The 21,651-nt window shown below is 41.4% G+C and overlaps 1 protein-coding gene across 2 annotated transcripts in view; it reads left to right on the top strand.

The window, feature by feature from the left end:
* The window catches only part of grin2aa (glutamate receptor, ionotropic, N-methyl D-aspartate 2A, a), a 121,558-nt gene that overhangs the window by 87,651 nt on the left and 12,256 nt on the right, over positions 1-21,651 (top strand). For both annotated transcript variants that reach the window (XM_058653091.1, XM_058653090.1), the window contains 7 exons: positions 2,745-2,859; positions 9,640-9,842; positions 12,472-12,643; positions 13,786-13,939; positions 14,933-15,058; positions 15,188-15,417; positions 20,413-20,573. In XM_058653091.1, the coding sequence (XP_058509074.1) occupies positions 2,745-2,859; positions 9,640-9,842; positions 12,472-12,643; positions 13,786-13,939; positions 14,933-15,058; positions 15,188-15,417; positions 20,413-20,573 (1,161 nt within the window). The remainder of the gene's footprint in view (positions 1-2,744; positions 2,860-9,639; positions 9,843-12,471; positions 12,644-13,785; positions 13,940-14,932; positions 15,059-15,187; positions 15,418-20,412; positions 20,574-21,651) is intronic.

A 21,651-nucleotide genomic window follows, 5' to 3' on the forward strand; every position in this document is an offset into this window, starting at 1 on the left:
GTCTCCATCCTTAACATCCACACGGAATTATAGCTCATTCTCACATCTTTGTGGAGACCATCTTCCCCTGCAGTGAAGCCTCGTCGGATAAAATGCAGGTTGCATATCGCAAAGTAGCACGGCTGTAATCACCGCGAGAGCCGGGGCAACTTAGGATAAGTGAGCACTTGAGATGTTATATCTCTTGTGTCGAGAGCATTTTGACAGGGCAGGACGTAGTGCTTCCAGCGGAGGCTGTGGTCAAAGTCTGGTCTGCGTTAAAACCAAACGACCAAGTACATTTGGAAAAAGTCATTTACTTTTATTATAGGCGTCGTTAATGCGCTGTCACTGCTCACCAGAGAAATTAAGACGACGGCACAAATGAGGAGCAACTGGCACTTGCTGCTGCTGTAATGCAGTGTGCCGTATGTGTGTGCTCTTACTTGCGTGCTGCAGTGAACGTGCAGTGCTGCTCAACTCTGGTGCAGTGCCCCCTCCTCCCTCCTCCCATCGCAACCCCTTTTACCCAAAAATAAGAGGAGGGAAGGAAAAAATAACACGGAGGATATTTTTATCTACACTTTGTCGAGGCTTAGTCCTCCTCTCTCATCACACTTCTCTTTCCATCTCGCTCACTCACAATCTCTTTTATCTTTATGCTCTAAATCACTTTGTTTAGGTGCCCATTCTCTACTGTCTGCTCCCTCTCCTTACCCCATGCCCAGCCCTAATGAATAGAGAGATTACTGATATAATGGAGGCTGGGAAGTGAGAGAAATTGGATTGCTTTACTATGATGTCAGTGCTACAAGGAAGGGTGAACGTTGCATGGGGAAGTGTTGAGGTGTGCAAAGTAATTTAAGTCTATGTTTCTCTCTCTCTTTCACTGTGTGTGTGATGTTCATTCAGGGTTCTTTAGGGTCATCTTCAAGCGCATATACACTCCAGTCTGTGTCCGTATCCTAGCAACGCCCAGTTCAGGTCCACCTGTTCAATGGGCGTCAGCCCAAACATACTGGCAGACACACACACACACACACACACACACACACACACACACACAATCTGGCTGTCCTGTCTGCATCCTGTTCTTGCTTTCAAACACCAATTTGTGTACAGTTGTATTGTAATAATATACATTTGCAGTAAACTATAAACGGCCCTCAGTCGTTTCCTGGAAATGTTTTTTACCCATGAATTGTCGATCACTTTCAAGTTGCAGATATTCCCGATTAATACCCAGCCTATAGGTCTCTGTGTTCTGTTAACACCGGCTTAATTGCTGGTCTGAGTCAAACTCTGGTACAAGTGAGAAAATAAATCACATAAACAAAGAGGAGTGTGCATGTGTATGTGGTGTGTCAAAGTGCAGATTGGGCCGCTGTCTTAGCGAGCAGCCCGGGCGCTTTTATTGATTCTAGCACCTCTTTCTCTGCTCCTAGTCACACATAATTGGGTTGAGTGCTGCGTCCCCCTGTCCAGTCAAATACCTTAATAATACCAAGTTGCTTGCAAGTCAATTAGATTATTTTCATCACGGAACCCATCAGTGTCCCTGTCGCTGGCTGATTTAATCTGATTGGTTGTGTATGTGTCACTGGCAGCAGGTTAAAGGACGACGCGGGTGTCGCGCAGCGCTCTCTGTATTATCTCCGTCAACATTCTTCTGACTGTGTTTAAGTTGCCATTCTGTGTGACATTACTGTGAAGGCAGCGGGTAGCAAAAATGTTACTCTATCACTACGTTGCAGCTACAGCCCTGAAATGTCACTCCCTCTGGCCGTCATATCATCGTCATATCATCACAAACACAGCTGACCTGGAGGCGTGACTCAAGCCCTCGCACAACCTTAGTGATTTTTGCACTGATGAGTTATTAGAAAGAGCTCATACCTTTGTCGTGGTACAACAGGATTTGACTGACTTGACACCTTGACTTTTTAAATACCGCGATGATACCTTGAGGCCAGTTATCGGCCCGTCCTCTGTCGTATATATGTGCAGCTGTATGTTTGTGATTAAGGCCTTTGCATATCAGTCGTGACACAAATAAACACTTGCAGAAGAAGGACAGTTATGGAAATGTATGGAAATACATTCTGACACAAATGATAAGACGAAGACCGTGCTTCAGATTACTCATTCTCTGCACAATGTCCTCTCCGGTGCAAATCAGCTCACTTTTGTGCCTTTTAAAAGACACGTTGCATGGGTTACGCGTCCCCTGTCGTCACACACGCACCCCCAGAGTGGAAAGGAAGAGGACGAGGAGAGGGGCCGTCTCCCCTGTGTTGTACATAAGCGCTGACAGTGGAGGGAGTGAGGGGGACAGAGTGGAGAGGGACAGCCATGATTAATGTTGAGGTTATGTGGACCCAAGAATATCTTCCCACTGCCCTCCATCTTAGTTAATGTGACCTGCCATATAGGTCACTCATTACTGTGGATGTGTGTGTGTGTGTTTTAGTGTCATTTGTAAGGAACTATTCACGCTCACTATGTCTTCCAGTAGTAGCGTGCACACACATGCTTTAATAATGTAATATTTGCATTTGAATCAAGTATGACGATCAAGCATGTAGTAATATTTTAGGATTGTAAATTGACTTTTTCTCATGCTAATGATTTTCAATATCCCTTTTCCTCTGTTTTTTATCCCCTCTATTTCTTTTCATTAATTTCCTCATGCTCACATTTCTCTTTTTTCATTTTTTTTTCTTATCACCCTCGTCTTCCTACTCCTTCATTCCACTCGCTCTCAGGTACATGATGAACGTGACATGGGATGGCAGAGATTTGTCATTCACAGAAGATGGCTACCAGGAAAACCCAAAGCTGGTGGTCATTGTTCTCAACAAAGAAAGAGAGTGGGAGAAGGTAGGTTGTAAAAGTTGTGTGTTCGTGGCTGGGTTGGTACGTATTTTGAAAAAAAAAAAAAGGTATTAACCACATATTCCTGTGTGTCGTTAAGGGCAGTACTGAGAACACATGGTTAGTTTTCAATGTTTTACACAAAAAACTAATATAAATATATGGTATTCTAAAAGTTGAAGAATGCAGAAATGTGACAATTGCAGGTAAAAAGGTTGGTATTTTTACAGTAGTATTCTGCTGCCAAACTCATAACTAGAGTAAAAAAACCTTGTGTTTATATTGCTTGTATCGCTTGTGTTGCTTTTTCATGAGTCCAATATTTACAGTTTCTGCACTGATCTGTGACGTGTGACTGGCAGATGATAACAACCCACATGTGTTGCTTTTGTCTTTTTCTGTTACTGACCGTCACGTTGGTATTTCTTTTCTTTTTCTTTTTACCAAAATGCTACCTCATACATTGCAAACAAACATCTGTGTATGCAGCAGTGCTAACCAATGTCAACGGATACAAATGTGTCTTTGAGAAAATGATGACACAATATTCAGAAAAGAGAATATTCAGATTTCTGCGTGAGGAAGCTTATATGAAGAATGGACTCTTAAGTATTCCTGGACTTGAAATGGCAGCCATGTGTCTCTACACCTTACAGGCCTTAATATCACATACAATGAACTAAACTAAAAGAGGAAAAAAAAGAAAATAAAAGAAAGAGGTGTGGTTAAAGAAAAGATTTGGATAAGGAAGAAAGAGATACGTTCTCTGCGTTGTGTTTCATCTTCAACCACACACACTCCTTTCATGTCATCTTGTGTTTTCCCTCATCATTCCACTCTTCCTGTTTCCCTCTTCCCTCCATGTCACTTATCCTTTGTGTTTGCATCTTTTCATCCGCCCTTCCATTTTCCCCTTCATCTCTTTGCCTTCACGTCTCCCCTCTTCTTCTTTGCAAGTCAGATAATGTGTGCACTCTAGCCTTTAGCGCTGTCTTTAGCTGTGATTGCTGTTGTGGTCTCTGATGGGGCCTCAAACAACAGTTAATCAAAACCTGAGACCTCAGTTATTGGGGTGGCAAGGGATCACTAGGGATCACTGCTAGTGTGTGTGTGTGTGTGTGTGTGTGTGTGTGTGTGTGTGTGTGTGTGTGTGTGTGTGTGTGTGTGTGCGAGCAATCATGTGTGAATGTGTGTGAATGTGTGTGCATGCACATGCACATGCACACACATGTAGGTGAGTGTGTATGTTTACCCTTCCACACTGGTTATTGACACAAGCCCTACTCATTCAACCAGACCAATCTGGTTTTGATTCAGGTCACATCTCTCTGTGTTACAGTATTCCGTTTAGTTTGCCGCAATCCGCACACTCTCCACCCAATCTTTGAGACTCGCCTTTTCATATTTCATACTCACACACACCTACACACACACACACACACACGTACACAAAAGACCCTTTGTCTGCGTGCTGAGAGGAGGTAGTGTGTTGTTGTTGTAAACAAAAAGCCTGTGAAATTGATCAGTACCGCTTCACTGTGGTGCAGAGAAAGAGAGTGAAGGCAAGGGAGACGCGGAGACCCAAAGTGGAAATATAATTGGGAGCCTCTCTCTCCCTCCCTCTCCCTCTCTCTCCCTCTCTCTCTCTCTCTCTCTCTCTCTCTCTCTCACACACAGTCAATCTGATGCAGCCGTCCCACCCATGCACCAGAAATCAGCAGCATATACACACACACACACACACACGCTGAAGGAGACAGAGATTTCCATGACGATCAAGAGATAAAAATTCAGTAACTGCACTAAAATATAGATATGTGCTAAAAATATAAAATGTGTCCCCTTGGGGCACAGGAGAGACAGAAGAGACAAGCAGAGGAGAGCAAGCAATATGGAGCGATCTCAAGACGAGCGCGCGATAGAGACAGATGGACCGAGATGGAGAGGGAGCAAATGAGCATGAGAAAAGAAACAGATAGAGAGGGAGGTGAAGGGAACTGAGCAAGTGTACACTTTCCTCTCTCTCTCTCTGTCTCTCTCTCTCTCTCTCTCTCTCTCTCCCTGTCTCTCTCTCTAGCTCTCTCTCTCTCTCTCTCCCAGTTTTTTCCAGGTGTGCACTCCACACCTGCCGACATGAAGTCGGTCATGGAGCCACTTCTCCACATGTCAATGGTGTGTGGACATGTTTTTGAGGATTAAAAGCAGCATAAACTGCATCCAGCCATGCTGGTTTATTTATTCCAGTGTGTGGTTTTGGGAAATTTGTACAACATGAGTCCACAAACAGCAAGAAAGAGTAGTGATTGAGATCCGTGCTGTCATGCCTGGAGCTTAATTACTCGTCATACATATTAGTAATACTGTCATTGAATTCAACTTGATTAAGTGTCAAAGAAAAGGTTTTGAAAGTAAGTTTAAGTGCACATGCTACACACACACACACACACACACACACACACACTCTCTAGAATTTTATTTTAATTTACTATTTAACTCCATAACTTTTTATCTGCAAATAAACACATTAGGGCTGAAACAATTACTCAATTATTTGTTTATTAATCGATTACTAAATCAATCAACTATTTTAAGATTTTAATAATTGGTTTGAGTGTAAAGAATTGCAAGTTTTCTTATTTTTCAGGGTTAGGTTTAGATTCTGAATTATTTTCTGGTTTTTGATCCATATAACAAAGAAATCATTCAAATTGAATCATTTTGGTTTGTGGACAAATCATCATTTCCAGGCTTAAAACACTGATCAACATTTTTCTTGAAAATGAAAATAATCCTTAGTTGCAGCTCTAAATCACATACACATATGTGTATTTGTAACTCTCCAAGCTTTAAAAGCACATGTGTGGTTGTCCAGTAAATCTGCAGCACCGCGTCATAGTTGGTGAAATGTGGAAATGGACGGCGAATGATGTTTCTCACTGTCGTCGGTGTTACAGTACAGCGTCAACGTGGTTGAATGAGAAAAGTGTATTTACCGATCAGAACCAGGATGTTATGCTTTAATCCCGCTGAGTAGATGGAGTATGTAAATTGCTTTAGGAACTGCTGCCGTGTTAGCAGCCAGTTCACAAAATAATTATTACAGACAGCATGGGATTTGTGCTTGGGAGAATCACAACATGGAGAGCAGAAACACACAAAAGCCCGTATACTTACACACAAACACACACCTTTATGTGCATATTCTATCAAGGCATCACTATCTCCATCTTAATAAAAATGCTTTACTTCAAGGAAATACAGTCCTCTCTTGCACTTCCACCCTGTCATCATCTCTCTCTCTCTCTTTCTCTCCCTCCCTCCCTCCCTCCCTCCCTCCGCGCACATGCATGCACACACTTACACACTCACACATATAAACAGAGCAAGTGCGGAGGAGGGGAGGGCACAATCCATTTTACTGACATAATTTTGTCTGACAGGAGTGACAGATACTGTTTTATGACTGAATGGGTTTCTCCGCACTATTAGGAACTCATTCTCCCATAATGCAATGTGCCACAGCGATACCTCCCCCTGTGAGGGTGGCACAGAGAAGGTGCTTGGTGTAAGAGCCCTCGCCCTTCTCTGTTTTTGTGTGACTTCTGATTTAGTTTCAGTATATGTGTGTGTGTGTGTGGGTACGGGGTGTTAGGGTCAAAGACAATATGACGTATAATGTGTCCAATAGATGAACGAAAGACCAAGATTTGCTGGAACAAAGAGTAGAGAGAATGCACAGATGAGATTTGAGACGATAAAAGAAAGAGTTGTACTTGAGATAATACAAAGCTCTTGCAGGGCCAAGTGTCATCTCATCACCAAGTGGCTCTAAATCCACCATGAGATGATGATGTGATAGGATGCTGCCGTGGGATCTTACAGTATGATGCAGTAATCCCACAGGCCCCATCATCATTACCTCCCACTGGCCTCTCTGTCCAATTACACGCACACATCTACTTTCTATGCATTAGCCGCGCGCGTGTGTAGTATCTTGAATCTCATGAGGGGAGATTCAGCATTCTGTTGCGTATCCAGTCGATACAGAGAATACTCTCTCCTCTCTGGGCATTAATTTATAACCCCTCTTTCTTTAATTAGAGAGAGGGAGACTTAGAGGAGGGGGGAGGGAAGAGTAAAGCAAATCTGCTGAAGTCAGCTTCTCCTCTTCCTTCGTCTTAACTATCTCCTTTTCCACTCTTCTTTCAAAAATGTTCTTACGCGAGCCGTTATTTGTCCTGAGAGTACATTGACTCTGGCAGTTTGCAGGTTAATATTGTGGTTTATTAAACCGATGACTTAAGGCGCAGCAAATACTGAAAACTTAAATATGAAAAGAAGAAGAAAAATAAAATGGGGGGACCAAAAATATAATTTTGTCAAAATGTAAATGATATTTTCATCATTCAAACACCAGAGAAAACTGATATCAGTGTGACGCACACAGGAAGGAAATGCTTTGGGTTTTACAGAGACCAGCAAATGAATCTAAACCACCAGTGGAGCATGATGCAAATTCTGAATTTTAACTCATTTCTTTGTGTTGTTTTTTTTTTTTTTAAGGATATTTCACTATTATCTTACTTATTATGCACCAATTCACCCTCACTGTTACATTACCAATCCCATTTCCTACATTATACCCCCCACCTCCCCACCCCCACCTCTTTGAAACACACTTACACGTGTGTGTGTGTGTGTGTGTGTGTGCGCGCTGCACTCACTCACTTGTGAAATGCAGAACAGCTGGGGTTAGACAGATAGACAAATGTGGCTGCTCCCCGGAGAGTGAAGGTGACACAAAAGAAACCCATACACATGCCACCTCAGCGTACTGTCCTGCAAACACAACTCACATACTGAGAGATACAGAGTGAGCTTTTGACAGTGGCGCCGTCTGTGAGCAGAAGAAAGATGCTAATCCCTCTCATACGCTGAAAGCAAAACAATTAAAATGCAAATTTCACTTCCTTGCTTATTGCCTGTTAATCACCCGCATGCAGGCTAAGCATAATCATGTGTGATTGCTTATATTGTATTTGTGTGTCAAGGTAATAACCACTGTACTTTGACATTAGGGTCAGCAGGGTTGCAGATTAGAACGGACGTATTGCTGCATATTTATTGTGTGTTTGCATGATGCAGTAACTTAACTGTGCTCGATTTCTTCAAATACTATTTTAATCCCCACGAAAAAACAACACGGCTCACATGGTTCTTAACCTTCCCCTGTTTTGTCACAGGTTAATAAATCGACATTTCTGCCCAAAAAAACTTTTGTATTAAGTGACGATCAATCCACTTCACTTACCACTGCAGCTATGTTGATGTTTTAGGCTGCAAGAGTATGTAAGATTATTAGGGCTATGTGTAAAAAAAATGGAAACAAAGAGCAAATAATAAAACAGCATGAATTCTGAGAAGAAAAGTCAGAATTCTGAGAAAAATGGTCAGAATTTAGACTTTTTTTCTCAGAATTCTGACTTTAATATCAGGATTCTGACTTTAATCTCAGAATTCATGCTGTTTTATTTCTTTTATTTATGTGGCCCTAATACTCTATTCTGTACAAGAGAGCGAGAGAGTAGAGAGAAGAAAGAAAAACTTTTGAAGTGACAATCAATCCACTTCACTTACCACTGCAGCTATGTTGTTGTTTTAGGCTGCAAGAGTACGGAAGATTATTAGGGCTACGTGTAAAAAAATGGAAACAAAGAGCAAATAATAAAACAGCATGAATTCTGAGAAAAAAAAAGTCAGAATTCTGAGAAAAATGGTCAGAATTTAGACTTTTTTTCTCAGAATTCTGACTTTAATCTCAGGATTCTGACTTTAATCTTAGAATTCATGCTGTTTTATTTCTTTATTTCTTTTATTTATGTGGCCCTAATACTCTATTCTGTACAAGAGAGCGAGAGAGTAGAGAGAAGAAAGAAAAACTTTTGAAAAGGAGGTAAAAAGTGAGTGAGCGTTTGCCATGTTTTTCTTTGCCCCTGTAACATTAATAATTTAGAGCAAAGCCTTGCTGCTTGCTGCTGGTCTATATCTTTCTCCCTAACTCCCCATGTCTGACAACAACATGTGAAAATAGCTAGCGCAAGCACACACACACATACATTTACAGACAGGTGTTGGCAGGTGGAGAGCAGGAATCTGTGGCATCAACGCTCTGAAAACTTTCTGAATTATTAACAGCGTCACAGCATCGTCCTCATGCTGTCTCTCTCTCTGTGTCTTTGTCTCTTTCTCATATATGTCTGCATTCAGAGCCATGCTGTATATTCCTCTGTGTGCACTCTGTCATGCATTCTTACACGCCATGCGTTCAGTCTGTGATGTTGTACCTACAGTCCCATTTATTATGGACTGGCAACAACATGTATTCTGATTTGTATGTTTTTGTGTCAAAAGAGGCAGCATATGTAACATTAAAGGGAAATGTTGACTTGTGTCTGCATCCGTAATCATCTCCACTTCCTGTCTGCTTTGAGTTATCATGCATCTGACTACAGCAGGTAAAGTAAAGTAAACTCACTCTGTTTCTCAAAATGTTAACATGTGATGATCACTGACTTGTGGACGTCGTACCGTCGTTTGAGCTCATGGGTATAAGGAAGTGTCTTCTGGCAGATACTGACAACCTGCTAACTATTTCTAAAGTATAAGATACATTTCTTTTTAAATGTAAATTAAATCAGTTTGAATGACTTGACAGCCTTGGTGAGGTACCGACATGGGCGCTCATTCAACAGTTCACCCTCTTTCTCCTCCTTTCCTTCCTTCCAGATGGGAAAACTGGATAACCGCAGCCTGACACTGAAGTACCCAGTGTGGCCGCGCTTCAACTCCTTTGGTGACGCTGAGCTTGATGACAACCACCTGTCCATTGTCACCTTGGAAGAGAAACCCTTCGTTATTGTGGAGGATGTAGAAAGGCTCACCGGCACCTGCATGAGAAACTCCGTCCCCTGTCGAAAGCATATCAAAGAGTAGGTTTGCTTTCTTCTCCCTCTCTTAACGTGTCCTAATATTTCCCTCAATGTAACGGCTTTGGACAAACCGTTTTATCACTGGATTGTGGTGGTTCACCTGACAGCTCTTTATAGCATTTGTCACTATCCACTGTAGGTTAACATTGTGCCTCATAGAAAGTATTTATTTTCTGTAGAATCTTTCTGTGTGGAGTTTTTATGTTCTCCTGTGTGTGTGTGTGTGGGTTTTCTCTGGGTCTCTATCCCCCTCCCCACAGTCCAGAGGCATGCAGATTGAGTTTGGGTTGCTTGGGTACTCTAAGGTTTTCTCTGGCATGAGCGTATAAGTGAGGGGTTGTTTGTCTCTCGATGTTGGCCTGGTTATGGGTTGGTAATTTGCCTCTTGCTTGGCTCCAGCTCCTTCTGCAACCTTTTAAAGATAAATGTATTAATTATCCAGCTTATTATCAGTTACACCATGAAACTTAGGATGGAGTTACTTCAACCTTGGCTAAGTGTAGTCAGCAACTAATGACCTCCAAATATGTTATTCAGTGTGATGGAATAAGTAATTAACTAATGTAAGCTTTAAAAAGGAATAATTACAGAAACGTTGTCTTTATTGTCCTGTGTGTGTGTGTGTGTGTGCTGTCTTGTGAGCATGGCAGGAGGTGCAGTGTGCGATCTATGCTGCAACTTCTTTCCTCCCCCTGAAAATGGAGGTGACTGCTGTACTCAGCAGTTTACTTCCTTTCTTTCACCGATGTTCACTCTAATGGCCACATTTTCAAGCCTATTGTTTCAGTATATTCATTGAATGCACACACACAGTGAGAGTGACTCAGACTTTCTGGGTTGAGTGAAGTGCTGCTAACCAAACCATGTAATTGGTTTGTAGATAATTAAATATAATTTTTCCACACAGTATACATGCAAGCACTGTATACAACAACTACACATACAGTGCATATGAGCACAGACATGCACATACATTCCTTAAGCAGGAATACGGTCCCAGGGAAGAGGCCAACAGATATTTTCAACCAGAATCACTGTGAAGTAGGGCGGAGGATAAAGCATCTCCAAGGAGGAACACAAATACACAAGCTCATACACACTCTCTGTTGCCACATGCCCACTCACTCACAGGCCAATGCATTCGGTTGGCTTTCCTCCCTCCCACAGCACAATTCCCACTCAAGCATCCGTAGTGTCCATTTGGAGAAAGAGGACTAGATGGAAGGAAGGGAAGAGGCACATATATGGAGGGAAGTGGATGGTGGAGTTGGACTGGGGGTTGGAGGGACTATCCATGCATGCAGAACCACAAATTCACTCATCTAGGCTGGGCCTACCTACAGTGGCCTCTCTGGAGACCCCTCAGGCCCTGTAGTGTTTCTATACCAAGTTGGCCTGGCAACTTCACAACAGCCTTTATAACATCACATGCTCTCACTGCCTGAACCTTACCATGGTCTTCCTGAGTGGGGAACACGGTGTTCAGGAGTGCAGCTATTATAGTTCTGACCTGTATGCTTGCTCTGCCAGCTGAACCTGCCACAGAGTTGACTTTGCTGTCCTCCTTTCCATTATTACCGTCCCAAATCCCATTCCCTGCACAGTCACAGTCTCCTCCGCCCTTCCTGTATGACTTTATCATATACTGTAGATGTGGCACCACAATGCTGCACTTTTCTTATCAGTAAATATATACAATACTCTGCTTGTATTATGATGCATGTGTGAACAACCAGTCAAGTCAGTCAGCTTAATTGGTTTATGTTTGTCAGAACATTCAGATGCAAATTAATGGTATTTATTCAATTCATTTTTCTCAAACAGCTGCTGCACATAATCTCCGACTCTATCTGTAAAAAATACTGTGGGTGTTTGCACAACATTTCACAAATGTCACCATTTTTGTCTCGCATGAAACCACTAGACCATAAAGAGTCCCTTTCTGAGACAGAAAACAATTGAACTAAAAAAAACAACTTAATATCATCTCTGCAAGCTGCAAAGGAAGTTCGTGTCTCAGTTTTTGAACTAAAGGGAGAGACTATCCTCTACAAAATTATCACACATCTAAAAAGTGAAATGGTGGCTGGATGTCGATATGTGCGTGCTTGTGTGAACTCTTCAGCTCTCAAATTCATACACACAGATGTGATATAAGGTTCTCTTATGCAGGGTCATCATAAACCCCATCCTTTAAAGAGACAGAGGAGAATGGAGGAAAGAAAGAAAAAAAGGCGCTTATTTTGACTCAAAAGTGTTTTTTAACCGAAAGGAAACCTAGTTTGTCATAACTTTGTGCATGTGCTTTTTTAGTCCAACTATTGTGTGTTTATTGTGGTCTGTTTGAAACTTGCTACAGAAAATGAGAGCAAATTTCAAGCTATTGAAGCGAAGGGAAGGGAAGGGAAGCTAGAGCCAATCCAGCAGGTTACCAGTCCATCACAGGACCAACATACAGAGACAAACAACCATTCTCTCTCACACTCACACCTACAGTCAGTTTAGAGTGTCAAATTTACCTAATCCCCAATTGTACATGTCTTGAGACAGTGGGAGGATGGCGGATGTACCCGAAAGCGACCTTTTCTGTAACTCGTTCTGTCTCTTGTTCTTGTTTGTGTCTCTGCAGCAACACAACCGAGGCTGGGGGGACATACATCAAGAAGTGCTGTAAAGGCTTCTGCATTGATATTCTCAAGAAAATCGCCAAATATGTCAAGTTCACCTATGACCTGTACCTGGTAACCAATGGCAAGCATGGAAAGAAGATCAACAATGTCTGGAATGGGATGGTGGGAGAGGTAAGACAAACGGATATATGAGAATTTATACTGAACATATAGAAATGTGGACCTTCAGTCTCAAATGTTCCTGCTCAGTGACCGTGGAGCTCATTATGAAAGATGGATGTACTCCATCACAGATATGGAATAGGTATCAAGTTTGAGCTGATTTTCTTTTCTGACATGTACGGTGTGTGAGACTAATGATCAAGTCTCACTTTCACTTTAAGACATGTAGTTAAGTTATACAAGACAAAGGTGAAAGGAAATGAGGGATGTCTCTATGAAGCACGCTGTAGGTGACGACTTAAACGTTTGCACTTACTGTTCTGTAAATGCTGAGACTGTAAAGTAATCATTGCCATCGCTGCAGAAAACACCTCTGCATAACTTTAATTACCAGCTTCAACTTGGAGGTAAAAATCCCAGAGTTCATTTGAAGGCGATAAACTTTATAGCTGTCTGTTCACAAAGTTGAAGTTAATCATAATTTATCTTCTTAGATGCTGATTTGCATTTTGATTTTGATTATTATATTAAATAAGTTTCAATATAATATTAATGCATCATAAATAAAATTCCCACCCTGGTGCATGGATTTGAGCAATTTTCTTCATTCTGTTTGTTTTATTATTATTATCATGAAGGATTCATATGCAGAGACTACATGGAGTTAGTGGACTACTGAGGCACATAACTAAACAGATGTTATTATGATCATCTCGGCTTCTTGTGCATTTCTTAGTGCGTAGGTGTAGGAACCACTGCCAGATTCACTGCTTGTCTGTCTGCTCGCTGTATCAGCTAAAGACTGAACTGGGATTTGAACAAACACAGTAATGAGGAATAGTGCATCTTCATCAGGCTGCTGTGTCTTTCAGTTTTTGTTTATTGCACCGATTGCTTGTTGAATTTTAGGATCTCTCACTGAACTGTGAATGCTACAGGTAGTGAACAATATCATGTAAATTCTCCCCTTTTCTTTTCTCTTATTCCCTTCATGTCTTTCTCCACCTACTGTGCACCCATCCATCCTTATCTCCCCGCCCTGATTTGTTGCTCTCCCCTCATCCCAAATACTCACGGTTGTCATCCATCATCTGTCTTTTCCTCCCCCTCCCTTTCCCCCCACCTTCCTCCCTCTGCTCCTCCCCTAAAAGGTGGTCTATAAGAAAGCCGTCATGGCCGTCGGATCTCTGACGATCAATGAGGAGCGTTCTGAGGTCATCGATTTCTCCGTCCCGTTCGTGGAAACCGGGATCAGCGTCATGGTCTCCCGTAGTAATGGAACTGTGTCCCCCTCAGCCTTCCTTGGTAACTGTCAATGAATAACTGTTGCTTTATTGTTGGACTTGGGAGTGAGCGGCAGAGAGATCTGTCTTGTTTGCTGTTCAGTTTGTGTGAGCATTGGTATTTGTTTTGTGTGTTTGAGAGTGTTTTCTCCGAGATACAAAGAGGACAATTCATTTCCTAGTACGCAGCTGTCAATACTTGGTCTTTTATCTGTGGGATTTAACGCAACTTCTGCTACTTGCCAATGACTCTCTCTTACCTGGGTGGGACTTAGCCGAGTGACTGGGGATCTATGTCACTGTCATGGCTGCTCAGTCACATTCTCATGTTGCGTCAACACAGAAATAGACACTGGCGCAAGATACACACTCACACAGACAGTCACATGTGCAGGTATGCACACTAACACGTATGCAGCATGCTGTGAAAGTGGCAATTATGAAAAGCTTAGCCGGAAAACCCAAAAATGGCTGCCTGCCAGCATGCACGCAAGCGCACGCACACACACACACACACACACACACACACACACACACACACATAGCGGCAGCAGTGTTCTCCCATACATTAGAGCAGGGTTTAATCTCTGCAGTAGGCTTGTGAACTCAGAGGGAGGACAGGAGTGCTGACACCAGGGCTTCCTATACTGTACACGTCGTCACACTGTCAAATAGGAGGTTTGGCTGCCTGGGTATATGCAAGTGTGTGTGTGTGTGTGTGTGTGTGTGTCCCTCTGTGTGTGAATGGTGTGTGTGTGATGGTGGTGGGAGGTGTGTAGGAGCGCTGTGAACATGCGAGAGTCAGCTTGTTATCCATGCAGTCCTTTCCTAAGTGTGCGTGTGTGTGTGTGTGTGTGTCCATATGTGAGTGATTTATCTGATCATTTCAGTAACGGAGTATAATTCAGAAAAAAAAGTGTTGTACAATATATAACCATGTTGCCAACATGTGTTAATACTTAATATATGTCCTCACCTCCATATCTGTCTCTCTCTCTTTCTTTCTCTCTCTCAGAGCCATTCAGTGCATCAGTGTGGGTGATGATGTTTGTGATGCTCTTACTGGTGACTGCAATGGCTGTCTTTATGTTTGAGTACATCAGTCCTCTGGGCTTTAACAGAAACCTGGCACAGGGAAAAGGTGAGCGTGAAGTCTAACAAGACAGAGAGAACAAAGTCATGCAAAATATTAAAAACCATCGGTTTTCATTGGAATCTCATTTTTTTCCTCCCCTCTCTCTGTGAACCCCGTCACCAACCCCATCTCCAGACCCCCATGGTCCTTCTTTCACCATGGGTAAGGCCGTGTGGCTGCTGTGGGGTCTGGTCTTTAACAACTCTGTGCCAGTGCAAAACCCGAAAGGAACCACCAGTAAGTTCATAGTGTCTGTGTGGGCCTTCTTCGCTGTCATCTTCCTGGCCTCCTACACTGCCAACCTGGCCGCCTTCATGATCCAGGAGGAGTTTGTTGACCAAGTCACTGGGCTCTCTGACAACAAGGTAATGAAAGGAAAGTGGAGGCTGAATTGACCAGCTCCAAAGTTTCGTTTGCAGCCAATTCATTGCAAACCTCTCAGCCTTGTGAAGTTTGGTCACCTTGGGGTGATTTGGAGGCTTAGTTCATCAAACTTAAAGGGCTCAAGCTTCAAAGTGTAACAGTCTAAAATATAGCTTCTAGTCATTTTCACAAAATGTATTTTTAGTGTAGGCTTTTTTGAATCCAAATATGCATATGCTGCAACAGCAATATACATGTGTGAGTTATAGGATAATGTAAGTGCTGTTTATGCATTATAACAACATGTTTCTTATGAATAACTACTGCGATAGTGTTGGATAAATGTTGCATATCCACTCAAATTTATCAAACACAAGAAATTCCTCACACATTTGGATCCACAAATCAGTTTTCATGCAAAATGCTCAGGTCATGTTAAGGTGATATATTCCACATCCATGCATGCAGGTATTTACAAAACCTAATTATCCGAGATAAAGATAAAGAGAAGGTGAGCCCATGAGGGAGAACGAAACCATCTCAAATATTGCTCGAGCCAAATGTGCAGAAGAAAAGAAAAGGACAGAACATTTCTGTGGATAGAGACACAGATTTAAGAGATGAGAAGATTTGAAAATTGTTAGGACGGTTTTATTCAAATAGAGTGCATCAATAATTCACCAGTAAAATACATCAGAGCTTTGGTGTTCTCCTTAATGATTGACTTGCTGCACTTTTTTTACGTTTATGAAGAAAGACTAATGGATGTGTGCTGAGCTGCCCCCCCCCAAGTGGACTGTCACATGCACAAAAGCAGCCCTCCAATCCATTGCATGCAGCCCACCACTTAAAATCACGTTATTTTCTAATATAGAGTTATTTCTGTATGTTTTTTTTTAATAGATTCATTTTCATAATCATAAATATGGTTATATTGTGAGCAATTTATTTTACCATATTAAAACAAATACTTTTATTTTGAAATGATGTGAAATATCATCATAAATATTATTAATTTTAACTTTTTCTCAAAAAGTTGACTTATTTTTCATCTGACCAGCCCCCTACTGACCAAACTAGACACTCTGTTGCCCCCAGGTCATTTGAGTTTGATACCCCTGCTCTAAATAGAGCATGTGTGTGGTGCACACCTAGGTTGCTTTTACTGACATATTAAGTATTCATTCCAAAATGTCAAATAGAACCACCAAAAGAACTACTCATTAAATTCTCTAAGCTGCTCATTTAGGCAGGATGATGCACTGCTGTTGTAGTTTGTCTGACATGACAGGTCCTCTAATAACTCATACAGGTGTCATTTCTAAATTGTCCCTGTTCTATGACTATAACTACATCAGTCTACAGTGTGGTGTCTCTAATTATCCACAAAGACACAAAGCCTGTCTTAGAAGTGAATTTAAAGTGCTTTTAGTATCTGCAGTGTGAATGATGCACCGGAAGTTACATGGAATCAATCATAAGCACTGTTGGATGCAGTTGCCCTTGAGAGTAGATGCACCTGTCTGAACACAACAACAGACATAATGAGACATTCAGTGGCACCGCGACCTTTGGAGCAACAATGGTATTGCTTTAAAGATTAGCTCTTAAATAGTCTTCACATTTAATAGGTTCTGTGTATACAAATAAAAGTTTAGTTGAACAACATTGACCCCTGTTGCAGATTACCAACTCTATTTTTTTTTATCCTGGGACTTTAAGTTTTTAGTTTTGCATGGTTCACAGTTAAAAAATAAAAATGAATTATTTATCTAAAAATGGCCTGTTTTGCAGCCAATATATAATGTTTTTAATTGTGCACCTTCTTCAAATTTGTTTTTGATTGGTTGAACATATAGAATCTATCCCACCAATCTGGTAATCATTTTACATTTGGGAAATTAGCTAATATATAATATTCAAGAATATAATATTATTATAATTAATATATTTTTCAGTCACTAAACTTGAAATAGCAAGAATATGATATAGCTATAATGCAAATGTAGAGCGACAGAGAAATACATAACCTTTCCAATAAGACTTGCCGTCTGAGCTCTTTATTCATAAAGGTTACTTGGCCACTTCACATTTACGACTATAACGACTATAACGTAAAATAAATCATGATAGCTTCATGTCATAGTTGTGAAAATAAACCATACTCATGGATAGAACAGATGTAAAATGCTGAGTGGCATGTGTGAGAGATGGAAGGACAGGAGCAGGAGACCTCAACACAAACACACATACACTCAACAAAGAGAAATAAAACCGTTAGACATACGTACAATAGGGAGTCCATCTCTTATGTAATGGCAGAATAATAAGGGACCAGAGCAGTTTACAGAGGAGGAGGAGAAAGGCAGCGGAAGGGGAATAACAAAGGAGATATGAGACAAATGACTTGAGGAGGCGAGAGGAGGATAAGTAGCTGGAAGTGGAGGCTGGGTGAGCAGAGGCAACCGTACATAACAGACAATGGTAAGTCTTAAGATAATGTGATCCCACTCAGGGTCACACAACTACCTCCTAATGCTGCGAGAGGATTCTCAGCTGATTTTATGATGTCACAAATTTTATATCTTTCAACAAAATCCCAAGAATTTATGAACCTGTGAAAAATGGAAAAAACAATGAATGTTTTAATCCAAGAAAGGTTTTTACTTTAAGTTTATATAACCCTTTTTTTGTAACCACAAATACTTTAATGAGTAACTGTGATAATGTCTTCGATTAAGCTTTTGATTATAATTACATTTATTTTGCAACCTTATTACATACATTACATTACACTCCCCAGCTCTTATTGTATCTCCAACTATACCCTCGTTGGCCTCCGCGCCTTCATTTTCTCATCATCTCTACATCAAGCTTTCATTAGCAGCTGCTGTTCGCGTTCTCCAAAGCCCTTCACTGGTAATTATCCAGCAAGACGAGTTTGCTCTGCCAATCTGCATTTCCCCCAACTGGCCAGCGATGGCCCTTCCCTTGTCACATGTACCCTGTTCTGACCTTAACACCACCGTTGCACGTCAAATTAGCTGCAGAGAAAGGAAAGATGAGGGAGGGAGTTAGAAGAGACAGGGAAGGAGGAGGAAGAGTCTCCCGAGGGCTATTGTTCGTGATGCTGACACACACACTGCATGACATCACCACTTACACATGCACAGAGGAGTTTGACGTCTCAGCGCACCCTCACCCTGACCTGATTACACAAGAGATACTCCCATGTATACAGGCAGATTGAATACTCATAAATACCTGTAAATATTCACACATACTGTTATTTGTTTCATACAGAGGGATCACCAAGGACACCATTATTAATCTCGCTTGAACAGACGACAGTGATAAACTGCTGTGTTGCACGTGAGCGCTACAGAACACAGACGTGTATATGAAGATGGAAATAGGAATTTCCACAGCCTGTTTCAATACCGTGTAGTAAAACCACTTGTCCACGCTCACACACACACTCTCTCCATGTGGTTGGAGTGGAGCTCATAACGCACTCATCTAATTGATAGGGTTCATCTGTTTCTGACACTGAGGGCAGATTGTTACCGCAGTGCTTGAGGGGTAGGCTGTTACCGCAGCGACAAGCACACTACTACAAAACCCTTGACCTGTACACTGACTAGATTATACCTGAGAGAGAAAGAAAAAGAGAGAATTAAAAGAAAGAGAAGAAATCCGTTACTATACATGTCAGTATAGACATTCAGTTATTGACAGAAAAGTAAAAGGAAATTGGTAGATAAGTTTAAAAACAGTTAAGGGGGGGCAGAGGCAAGCTACAGTGAATGGATGTAAAGAGATGACATACACACTAAAGCTTTAAATTACTTATTAAAATACAGCAAGTGAGAAAAACTATGTATATTTTATATGGTCTTTCACATCTGCGATATGTGTTCATTTAAGATTTAGACTTCTACCTTGTAAATATTTATTTTTATCTTTTATTTAACCTTTATTTTATCAGGATAATCCCATTGAGATTGCAAATCTCTTTTCCAAGGGCATCCTGGCCAAGTGGCAGCAGCAACAAGCACACACATCAACAACTCATCCAAAATACGACTAGACAATAACAGACCTTAGAGAGCCTAACAACAGAAACCTAAAAGCAGTGACAGACCAATGATTTAGATTCTTAGTCCTTCAGAATGAATTTGAAATGATCCTGAGGTGTTTTTCGATTGCTCCAGTCTGAATGCCTTTTTTCCCACCTTCTGTTCGTACGTTGGAGGATGGTAGTGTAGAGTCCATCACTTTTTTGGTGAAAATACACACACAGTTAATGAGGAAGCAGACTGATGAGACCCTTGTATACAAGTTTTTACCAATGAGAGCTTTGACGGGTTTAAAGACCCTGTTGAAACTATTGTCTGATGTTGGCAAAGTGTGTTCAAATACAGTAGCATGCACCTGCGCCGGTGACAGCTGTGGCCAAAAGAATTATGTTTACAGGTCGTCTCCATATGTTTGTGCTATTTTTGTGAACATAGAAAGTGTGAGAGATTTTGGTGGCTAAGTTCAAGTTCACTCTAATGTCATGAAACAAATTACTGGCCATTACTCAAGTGTTAATTATGACACTTTTAGGACAAATGTCTAATTAAACAAATGAGTGCGGTAATAACATTTTATCGTCAAAAGGTCAAACATCAACTCCGCACTAAAATCATGAAAAAATAATTATACAACTTCATCACTGAAGAACAGAAGGGTAGATTGTGATACTTTGGATTTAGATTTACAGGCATACAATCATGGGGTCCTAATTTTAACTACAGTTAAACTAATCAACAATTTAGACAGATTCCATTGCGTCTTTCAGTATTGGTTTATACCTACACCAGGTATAACACATTCACAGAAAAATACGTCATCTTCCTCGTTAACTTGCATTAATGTTCAACATCTCTTCCCTTTTGATTTTCCTCTCTCTATTTCCCCTTGCATTATTCTTCTTCTTTCCTCCACCACAGTTTCAGAACCCGTATGCGTACTCTCCTCCGTTCCGCTTTGGAACAGTTCCAAACGGATCCACAGAAAGGAACATCAGGAAGAACTACCCTGCCATGCACCAGTACATGGTGAAATATCATCAAACTGGGGTCCAGGATGCACTGGTCAGCCTTAAATCAGGGTAAGGACAAACTGTGTGAGAGCAAACACCCTCTGCCACAGATTCATGGTGAAATATTAGCAGTGCCCATATTTTAAAACTTGATTTTGTGTGTGTGTGTGTGTGTGTGTGTGTGACAGACCCTCTGAGACATGGAATGAATAGGCTTCCTCATTGGGAACAGCAGGTGTTATTTTTAGCACTGGTCTCTATAATGGGACTGGTGGTGTGTGTGTGTGTGTGTGTGTGGGTGTGTGTGGGTGTAAAAAGAGAGGGAATGAGGAGAGGTAGAGGGGTTACTCTCATCAGACACCATCACACGGAGAAAAGGGGAGGGGTAGGAGTCTAAGGGCAAGTGATTGCAGGAAATGATGGAAGGGTGGAGGGCTGGAGGAAGAGACTTAAGAGAGGTGAAACGAGAGGACAAAAGTGTTATTGAGATGGAAAAATATGGCAACTTAAGAGTGCGGGAAATTGAGGGTAAGAGTAGAAAATGGAACGGGAAGGAACGCAAAGAAGGGGACAGGAAAATAATGGTGATTTCTCCAGGAATGGAGAGATGGAAAAGGAGAAGGCAACGACGGTAAAGGACAGAAGGTTGATGAGATGATACGACGAGAAATTATTTCTGATTGGTTAATGGCTAGGGGTGGTTTTCAGTGGTCTCAGCTCAAATGGAGCGCACACACACACACACACACACACACACACACACACACACACGCACACACACACACACACACATACACAGGTTTGATCAGCTATTCTTCTTCACTGACTGCAACTCATTTGGTCTGCCCAAACACAGAATTATCCCTAACCATAACCATAAACTAACGCTAAATTTAGCCATAATCTTAACCAGTTCCTTGGAAATTATGTTCTGCCTCATTTAGACCAGGATTTGGTCTCCAAGAGGGCTTTATTGGTCCTGATAAGGACAGTGTTTATGCCAGAAAAGGTCCAAAAGTACACACACAAAATAGATAAGAGAGAATAATGTAGTTTTTCATCGTCTCCCATTTGCAAATGAATAATCTCATGTTCACCTTTTCTGTTACTTACATGTGTGTAAACATGTAAACGCACAAATCCCTCT

This window comes from Solea solea, chromosome 16, assembly GCF_958295425.1.
Source record: "Solea solea chromosome 16, fSolSol10.1, whole genome shotgun sequence".
Lineage (NCBI taxonomy): Eukaryota > Metazoa > Chordata > Actinopteri > Pleuronectiformes > Soleidae > Solea > Solea solea.